The sequence below is a fragment of the Opisthorchis viverrini genome (genome assembly GCF_000715545.1).
Source record: "Opisthorchis viverrini unplaced genomic scaffold opera_v5_8, whole genome shotgun sequence".
NCBI classification, from domain to species: Eukaryota; Metazoa; Platyhelminthes; class Trematoda; order Opisthorchiida; family Opisthorchiidae; genus Opisthorchis; species Opisthorchis viverrini.
This window is the reverse complement of record NW_008751664.1, coordinates 331,967-342,419: the sequence shown is the minus strand read 5'-3', so window position 1 is coordinate 342,419 and position 10,453 is coordinate 331,967. Positions and strand designations below refer to the sequence as shown.

The following is a 10,453-nucleotide window of genomic DNA, read 5'->3' as shown; positions in this document are numbered from 1 at the left end:
ATGTGCGCGAGGTGTGAGTTGATAAGCGTCCCACATTACGTTCACAACAAAGGAAGTGTGAGGCAAGTTCACACCACTTCAGTTAGGAGTTCCAGAAATATTTTCTACTTTGGTAGCTGTTGACCCAAGCCTGACAAATGACGAGGAAGCTTTTTGTCTCCATACAGAAGGACATAATTAGTACACAGTTTGTTGTGCACATCGTCTTCGCATGTGTGTGTATATTTAGCATTTGTTATTTAGCATCTGTTATTTGTGGATATTTACAAGATATGCAATAATCAATGCAAAGCAAGATGATGGTCATCGTTATGAGCATTGCATTGTCAGGAGTGACATGCTAATGATAGCAAATGCTATATGTTTGTATTTTATTTTTGCATCTGGTCGTGGACATGGCACCGTGTAACGATGGTATTCAACAGCAAACAGTGTCATTTATGAATCGCTATTATTCTTGGATGTCGTAGTACTCATTTTGTCGGCTCAGGTTCTGATAAGATTGCATACAAAACCGGACAATGATTTAACGATTTTATCATTTCTCAATTGTGTGGTGCGACATATTCTAGCATAAGTTCCCCTGATTCCGTCCGCTATTGTATGGGATGAGCTAGGGTACCAGCGAACACTTCTGAATATCAGTTCAGGTGTGAAACATACAATAGGGCTGTAAACGCTGTGACTCATCACTTCGCCGATTCTGCTGGCTGGTCAGTATTATTCACAGTGAATCTTCATTTATTGTTTTGTATCTGACATGTTATGCAGTGCTGCCAACTGGCTTCCGGCTCCAATCTTATCTGAAGGAACCAGAAGATTTTGACAAATAAAGAAGAAAGCTAATAAGGGTTTATTTGGAAGCATGTTTCTGTGCTATGCCTGTGCTGCCTAGAAATTTTTCACGATATTGGTGGATCAAATTACCGAACAACCACTTTTCAGCATGTCGTTTTCAATAGAAAATACGGATTTCAAAATTCGAAGTTTTCTATGTGTAAACAAAATTTAATTTTTTTCTGCTCAGAGTAAACGTATGTCGAAGATAGGTAAGATAGTCAGTTGGTAAGTTATCAAAGCATCTGTTGAGATCCTTAATTATTTTACCAAACGGATTTTGTTCTACACTCAAAGGGCTGAATGCGTAGGCAGAACTGGCGTTTAAAATGATATGTAGTACGGTCGCGGAGGGCTACGTTCCTAGTGTCCGCGTTTTCGACCACAACGTAGCTAGGTTATCTTTCGACCGAACGCTTTATCAATGGTAGTGCCATTGAGGTACCACGAAGATAAATTTGTATACCGACCTGGTAATTGTGGTTTGCCTCAGACTGCTAGGGTGGCAAGATATATACGCTGCATGTCTAACAATATTGACTGCTAACTATTATCTAAATAGGAGGCCTGTACTGACGCAAGTTTACTTCTAAAGAAGCAGATGTCTAGCAGAACCGATAAAGCGGACATAAAGACATCTGAGTGCTTGAACGAGGGATCTCAATAAGTAACCTACATTTAAGTGTAAAATAATTTAAGTGAAACGGTTTTATGAAACACAACCATCCGTAGCACTAATGACTTTTGGGATTTCATGTAAGCACACGGATCCCACGTGTATAAAAGCGAAGTTAATCCTATTCCTACGCCAAAAAGTTCAAAGTAAACCGAACGTTGAGGAGGAAAACTAATTAATTTACTGTTTTGATTGTCAGGTTATTATGCACCGATAGCACACCGGTCAAATTCATGCTAAACAAAATTGCTTGTCTTGTCAGATTGTCGTAGGGCAGTATTTCTGATCACTTTTTTGAGTGAATGCACTGAAATAGCACGCATAAACTCATCGTCCGCCCCAGGGGTCCCAGATACCGCTGAAACCGCTTAGGATCACTCAGTAATTCCAGGCAAGCCGTTTTAAATAAGGGTAACTACTAAGAAGGTTGATGCAGGATCTTCAAAATCCTACGACCGGTTACACTTTTATTGGGCTCATGAAGCAGTCGCAGTTCTCACCTTCCCTTGAACCTTGTGTTCTACCTAGACGTAGGCTCTTCGAAAGCCCACGACTGGTTTCATCATTCTTGGGGCAAACACTTTTCAGCAACCTTGTGAGTGGTTTCCTATGTGAGTAAATACTGCGATATCTCGAGCATCGTACCAATGGAAAATGAGGCGAACCTTTGTGCAGCGCACTGTTCTATCTAGACGTAGGCTCTTCGAAAGCCCACGACTGGTTTCATCATTCTTGGGGCAAACACTTTTCAGCAACCTTGTGAGTGGTTTCCTATGTGAGTAAATACTGCGATATCTCGAGCATCGTACCAATCGAAAAATGAGGCGACCTTTGTGCAGCGCACTCAGATGAAGAATATCGTAAACGTGATTTGCGCTTAAGTTTCTAACGAAAACCAAATTCCTATGCAAAATGCATTTGTTTAGATTTAAGCACGAATATTTCTCTCGGCAATGCGTGTAAGGCGACGACTCAGTTATTGGTCAGTTCTCTCGGCTGGCTTGGTTTCTGGGTTGTTCTTGCAGAATAATACATGACCTTTTTGCCCGTCATTCTATGCTGTGCAGGCGACATTGAAATCGTCGACAGAGTTAATCGCTTGGTAGTAGAGTTAGTTGTAATGTACAAAATCCTTCACTAAAGAACTATCTAGTTTGAAAACCGTTGAGACACCAGAGATATTTTGGAGACTTTTCACGGTACGCTGCTCCAAGAGAATAAGTACCACTTGTTTTGTGCACAAGAGCTTCTTTTAGGTTTCGTTTTGTAAGTAAAGCCCCTAGAATGAATTTTTGACGAATACTTTGATCATATTCACCTCCACGCATTTAAGTGGCCATTTAGAAGCGAGCTAACTTCGAGTTTGCAGAATTTCATTTTTTTCACAGTAAGTTGATTGGTTTGGCCGAAACTTTAATATATTACGAAATGCGTATACTTTAAAACGAACACGTGAAACAATCCGGAAAGACCACTAAAGTATTTTCAGTCCAAGATGAGGTTGACTGACCACAACCACGAAACAGCAAGCGCATTCAAATTACTGGAATCTCCACGACCTCAAATTATCTTGTATATTTTTTATAAAGCGTGCCCGTTCATGGATCGGTCGCCCGGGAGATTTATACTCCTAAGGCGGAACTTTAGACGCGTATGAAGTTTACCTCAGTACCTGAGATACTTAACGCTGAGAACAAATATTGATGGCAGAAAGCAAGTAAATACGTATTTCATAGTACATTTCATAGGCGATGAGCCATAGCAGCACATGATTTCTCAGTGCCTGACTTCGTAATTGGATCAATGTAGAAACCAGCTGATGTTTGAAAACCATCACTTAAAAGCTTAGTAAGTCTATCCCTTTTTGCCTGCTGGTGTGTCCAAGGAAACCCCAAGAAGAAAAGGAGTGAAATTCAACAACTATTAACTGCTGAGGACATTTCTACACGCATAAGTGGTCAAATACACTTTCTGATTGTCGCAAAGTCATCTACATAGACCCAGGTGGAAGAAGTGAAAATTTGTACTTCTTAGCGAGAAAGGCACATTCTCTAAAAATCAGCCTAGTTTTGCATGTTGGGTAGTATTTCAGCCGTGAAGTTACGTGCAATGTTGCGTAACCGGATTGGAATAGTTTGCAGAATCTTGCTTAAATGTGGTGAATTATACTTCACCTAATCTCTGGCAGGGGCGACGAGAAGGGGATGGTCTTAACCCGTTCGTCTTTCTTCATTAGTGAACATAGACCTGAGTGACGATAGCCACAGTCACGAGTGCCTAGCACAACTCGTCTGTTCAAACAATAGACCGGAAATTCGTGTATCTGGTAAGCAGACCTGAAAAGTATTTTTGTGCGGTCTGGTCATTCTGATGTTTAAAGATGTCACTGGTAATAACTAAAATTTTCGGACATTTTCAGGCGTACGCAAATTTTATTATCAATTTACAGGTTTTTTCAATGTTAATATTGTATGTCATTTGTTCCGTACTGACGCAACAAAAGACAAATTCCTCTGAAGGTATACTTTGTTTTCGACGTCATCCATTGGTGTTTTCGGTTTACACGACATAAAATGGTTTTTTAGACTTTCTACTTGGCCTTCTTGAAGCTATGAGTTGGTGAAACAACTGGAGGTTTTTGACCCAAACATGAGGATGTGCACGCCGCTGAAGTGAGCTGTCGCGGAAAATCAGTGATGAATCCCACTGTTCAGTTGGCTTGTTTAGTGATTTAAATATGATTTGTCAGTAAAGTAATCCAACTAGCTACATTCAGCTTGATGTGAATACTCGAGAAAAGTCGACTGGTTTTCATTTACAGAACAGCTGACTATTCCCTCAGCGTGAGTTGGAGAACAAATAAGTTATCCTTGCTGTTAAAAGGTGTTCTATCTTCTAGCTAAAATTTGCGAAAAAGACTTTTTACAACCATTCCGTAATCGTGGGTTCATTTGAGTTCAGGCATGCATGACTGGCGGACGGATACTGGGAATTTGTCCAACTTCGTCAACGATATCCCAGGAACAACTGGTGAAGCCACAAACTCTTGGTAGTGAGTTGCTTGTTAGCCAGCCTCGTCCCGCTTAAACCCGAAGGAGCAGAGCTGAGGCCGTAAAAAACAAAATGCTGCCTCTGAAAAGTACCCTCATATGCACATAAATTTGGCTTTGTCAAAAAGGACAGCTGAAAACAGCCAAATCGTACTTTTAAAGTGGTTTACTCCAACAGATATTGCTCTACCTATCATAATTAAGCATTTAAAGTAACTGGAACTCACATCATGACGACACCGCACAAACCAGCTTTCTTTTTGAGTAACCCTTTATGACAACATTTGGTACGTAAAAAAATTGTAGTCCTGTATGGACAAGCGAGTAACCTACATTAGACAGAGTATGGTCTGCTGGAGTAAAAAGCTGATAGACCGGACAACGTTTTTGGCTTGTGTTACGGAGGATATAACATTCTCTAATGCTACAAATGGACTCCGACATCGGTCTTCGTAGGATAACCTAATGGGTCTCGAAAAGCGCTGAATGTTCGGGATCGAATTCATCTTAGGATGTCCTATTTACTGAGGTCTTGGTAGGTCACTTGCAGCAGAATCTTATTGACCCTATTAACTGAATTCACATGCCGACCACTGTTAGCTAATGACCTCCCTACTAATCGTTTAGGACATTCAAATATTTCGACCCTACAAGGCTAAGCATAAGCGAACCGACTCCGGAAGTAAGTGCATGTGGACCGCGCTGACATGTGATCAGAATTTTCCTATTCCATCCACTCTTCCACTGTTGATGTAGAATGCTGCAATTAGCCGAGCATGACATTGGCCTGTGAAGCTTTCGCCATCGATCGTAATAAAGCCAACGCTCAACCACACTAATGACTTTTCCGACGAAATTTAACGTTTTGACTACCAACCTCGGTAAACAGATTCATTGCCATCTGCCCAGCAGCCGAAAGCTTAGTTCATTCGCGAAAGTCTACTGGAAATACAGGTTAAAATCTCATTGACCATAGGCTTACTTCCACTGGACCGTCTTGGACAAATTAGGACAGACTTCAAAATAACATGAAATCCTTTCCTATTCTGTAATAATAATAAGCCATCTTATTCATGAACCGCACGCAGTATACTTCTTCTCAACCATTTGTCGCCCTTATAAGTGCCCATATATCTGACATTCACGCAATAACAACCAAACATCATTGGCTATGGATTAGTGCGCACACCACCGCCGCGGTAAAAAGCTCGTTAATTTGAAAAAATCTTGAGCGAGATGCGCTGGTTGACGATTTGTGAAGACATAAGGGAAGAATATTAATCGAAAGATACTTTTCCTCTGAAAAATTCTGAGAGTTATTATGCTCTGTTAAAGTGAACATTTTGCAAATGACCAGCATCCACGATTAAGTTTTCAGATATCCCATGGATCCTTCTGAGAAATAAGAACAATTTTTAAAATGCTCATGTTCATTAAAAATTTATTAACGTTACGAGAGTCAAAATTCAGAATTTTTGAGGGATCCGGTCAAACCTTGTGACTACTCTCCGCTTGGTAATCAACTGGAAACACTCATTCTAGAAGAAAACGCTCAGTGATGAAAACTTGGTGAGCCAAGCATAAGCTTTTAAAAACAGTGCAAATATGAGAGAGTCCTGTCACACACACTTGGTAAAGAACAATTAAAAACACCACTGACACCCTTAGACAACGAGAAAACCGCCGATTGTCTAAGAGGAGCCTGATGTACCTGAGCTGCCGGCTTCTGGAGGCGAGCAAACAACGATGCAACAAAGCATTACGTTAAAAGAACGTAGGGCTTATGAAATGCCAGAGGTAGTTTAAAACCATGGACCTCCTTTTAGGCAAGTTCGCATCTTAACCACGAGCCTTGCCAAATTCAAGAGCTAACACATGTTCAAGACGAATTGCTGCCATTATGAACCTTCGGTGGGGGCGTATTCTGGCAATTGCGAATAGTTGCTTCGCACATAACCGTCCTCTGCGAATGGGGGTAAGCCTGCTGGATGTAGAGAAGCAGCCTTCTATCTCACTGCAGTAAAATTTGAGGATGTACATATCCGTGGCCGTCAGGGGGCCCTGTAGGTCATCAGAAACTATCTTAGCAAACCTAGAACCGGCGCCTACCAAACCGAAAATGGATTTCAGTGCATACTTCCTTCACGGCTGTATTTGCAATAACTCCGGCTTGAAAAAACATCACGTTTGAAGATACCATGTACACACCTATCTGCAACCACTGCGAACAAGATATGAACTGCGATTATCATAGATCAAAGAAGCAACATAATGTAGTTTTCGGTATTTGTTATACTGTTCAAGTGAATACACCAAGGTTCCTATATTCCGTAGATACCCTAATGATGTAGTTTGTTTCTGAAACAATGTGGGTTTCCTACTATCCATGCTATCTTTATTGTACATTTATAGCAAAACGGTTTTACTCACAGTCGAACCTTGGTAGTGGAAAATCAGTGTCGTAAAAATTCATATGGAAAAACCATTGATTCATTTCACAATGTTTAATTGAAGCCAACTAAAGACCTCCATAATTATTGAACATGGCCTCCAACCAATTTTCCTGCTTCCTTTTTTCATTAGAACTTCTATTTTCTCATGGATGCGCTTTACAAAACAAAAAATTCAATGTATTTTTGCTTTCGAAAATTTTCTAAAATGGGTGCAATTTGTCTTTTTTCTCTCCTCACAGTCCCAACACCTTTGCTCATGCACTAGCTCCATCTAAGCGCTTCATTTCATGTTATTCTGAAGAAAAAAGACTATAATAGTGAAAACAAGGCTGTAACCTCAATACTACTATGAGAAAAGGCTGCAACTATCGTATCAGAGAAGTCTACCCTGAATGTTTACCAACGTCTGAATAAAGTGTTTCATCTCGCAAAATGTCAATATGACATTTATCAGAAGCGAAGCCTGATCGATAATAGCAATGAAATACATCTCATCCACGAACATCCAAAAGGTCAACCCAAATAAATTGCATCCAACGTGCTTTAATTCGTCGCTCAATGAGTCTGGAGTGCATATGTCGAGTTCTATTTATGCCTCTGGACAAAATATTGAAGGCAGAGATTGAGAGGTATCAAAAAGCGCAGCACGTTTACGTTTCACGTGCTAAAATAGTAGAATATACAGACATTCATCCTTCGTAATCCAGTTAGAAATTTCGATGATATATTTTGACAATAATGTACCTGTATGAACTCAGTTATTCCGTTGTTTTAATGGCATACCTGTCTTTGAGTCATATATAGTATGAAACACTTACGTAAATACATCTCCGACGCCGCACGAACTTTATAAACCTTATATAATTTCAGTCCTAAGCAAACCACCGATCGATCATGATAGCGTGCGTATGAGAATGTAAATGGGACTAACACGAGCTTAGACAATGGGACATGTAGGTAGAAAATTACGTCGCCCATTCTGCTTCGGGGAAATCTCCCTTGAAGTTTGCAGTAAAATACGTCTAAATATAAATTGGTTAAACTTATCAAGCGTCAGATATCGAGATGTCATTTCAGAGATACAGAATTAATGGACAATCCATAGCTTGCAATCCGCCTGCACGACCACAAGATCTTTTAAACGATGGTATGGTTGAGAGATCAGCTGATTAGAAAAACAATGACTCCAGTTTATATACTTTTCTTTTAAAACCAGTGATCTTTTTATCCCTATCTCCAAATTAAGTGGTATAAACTTGTATGAAATATCTAACACTAATCTGGCAAGTCACCAGTAACTCATCGGTTTTCCAGTGTGCATTTATCTGAATTGATGACCCTTCTACGGTCAAGATCAGATGCACATCAGTGTATTTCGCTAATTTCACGCAATTTCGGTTCACGAAGAAGTTCCAAGTATCTAAGTATCTAAGTATCTAAGTATCTTTCCACATTCTGGAGACTAAAAACATCAGCGCTATTCTACCGACGAGGTGAAAATTATATGGTGCTTTTCTTTTTAGATTGCAGGATTATTTGCATAACAATATGCAAACAGCAGCTTGAGAGCACTAGTCTTCAAGGGTTTGATATTCATTGTTGTCCCCTGTATCCTGATATAGCTATTCACGGAATGGTATCGCATTCAAGCTGCTAAGGAGATACCAGTTCGACACCAGCTCGAGATACCAGTAATTTGTATACCGTTAATTGTCTACAAGCGCCTGCTGCTCGCTCATTGCATGATTGATGTCAAGGCCAGCGAAATTTCCGTCAATACTATTCCTACTATTTAGTTAAGAGCCTAAGGCTTTTCCGCTTGGATTCGAGAATTCCGACATTGTTGAAGGTGACAGCTCTTGAGGAAAGTATTTATCCACCATATAGGTAGATAGAACCTGGGGGGCAATTTAACAGTCTAGCTCTGTATCCGGGTGCCGCGTTTCTTATACGAATGCATTTGTGTGCCTTTGTGCTTCACTGACCGCAGGATGTATACCTCCGCCCCCACCAAAGAGCAAAACGGATCTATAGTTTAGTGACCCACTGACACGATGCAATACATAATGTCGACAAACGCTTGTGCTCAAGGAACACTTTGCCCTCAAAAGACAAGTCGGACCTTTTCAAAAACGAAACTATTCACAGAGTCGCTGAAAAATGTTGTACAGCCCGCGACCGTTTTTGTCCTTCTACAGGCTCATCGTGCAGCAGCAGTCCTCGAGATTCTGTCAAACTGATGTATTACTTTAACCAAATTTGATTTGATTTCGACAAATGCACTCATTTGCAAATAATTTTAGATTTCGGTTTTATCTTGTGAATAAAAATTGATCTTAAAATGGATCTAATAGTCGAAATCGGTCCAATTTTGATTCAAGCAAGGCGTCAGATTGACGGGTACTCATGAAATTTGCCTGTTCGATGAGCTCGAAGTAGACCAAAGCCGGTCGCGGCCTGTCTACATTCTCTTCTGCAACCCTGTGAGTAGTTTCCTCTATGAGAATATACCGCGGGATCTCAAATATCGTGCCAACTGACACACGTGGCGGCCTCTGTGCAGTACATTCAGTTAAAACAAATCATAAACTGGAGTTTCAGCTGCGTTTCTCGTGGTAACCAAAATGAGTTGCAAATGGGTGCAGTTGTCAAGACAAGTCTATCCTGTTTTGTCGTTTTATTATTCTCAGAATTTTGCATACGCACTGGTCGCTCAAGATGAGTTAAATAGATCCTAAAACACACTGGTGTTACAACCCAGTGGCCTACCGAAAATTATGAAACTTTTCGGAAGTAATATCTGTCGCTGGTTATTTTGTTCGAATGGCACAATTCATTATTGCTTACAAGTAATCTGCGAGAGTATTGTTTTTATATTTTCTGGGTGGCCTTTTTATTAGCTACAGCGCTTAGATTTTCTTCATTTTTCTTCCTTTGTGATAAATACTACAAGCCTTGGCTTTCCATCGTGAAGTTAGTTCAGCCAAGGTCTCCACATCACGTATCAACAGTTAAATTTTCCCTGTTAATATTCTGCATTGTCACGGAGCGGTCAATTTGTAAGACTCCTGTTCAACCCAGACTCACCATGGGCGATCCGGAAAAACAGATCATAAACGACTCCCATATTAATTTATTCCACAAGCTGTTTCAAAGATTAACCTGACTAGATGGTGCCAAATGATGAAATAAACTTTATGGTGGATATAACACCCTTTCCTCTGGTCACAATGATTGTTGAAGAAGGAAAACCAGTAATATGCCTTTTAAAAATAAGCCTAATTCTAAAAAATCAATTCCAACATGTGGTGGCTTTTGAGGATAGTTATCAAGCCAATAAAATCGAGGTGTTTTTCCTTGCCCTATCTAATCAGGAATCGCTTACTGGTCAAAGCTCGACGTGAAAGAAAGGAGGATCTTGAACTAGATCACGGGTG

At 40.2% G+C, this 10,453-nt stretch overlaps 1 protein-coding gene across 1 annotated transcript; it reads right to left on the bottom strand.

Moving 5' to 3' along the window:
* Positions 1-2,136: 2,136 nt before the first annotated feature.
* Positions 2,137-9,584, bottom strand: T265_12630 (hypothetical protein; the record flags this gene model as incomplete). The annotated part of the gene is made up of 2 exons (XM_009164712.1): positions 2,137-2,416; positions 9,562-9,584. Coding segments are annotated over 2 exons (303 nt in total), but the record flags the coding sequence as incomplete, so codon positions are not given.
* Positions 9,585-10,453: the final 869 nt, after the last annotated feature.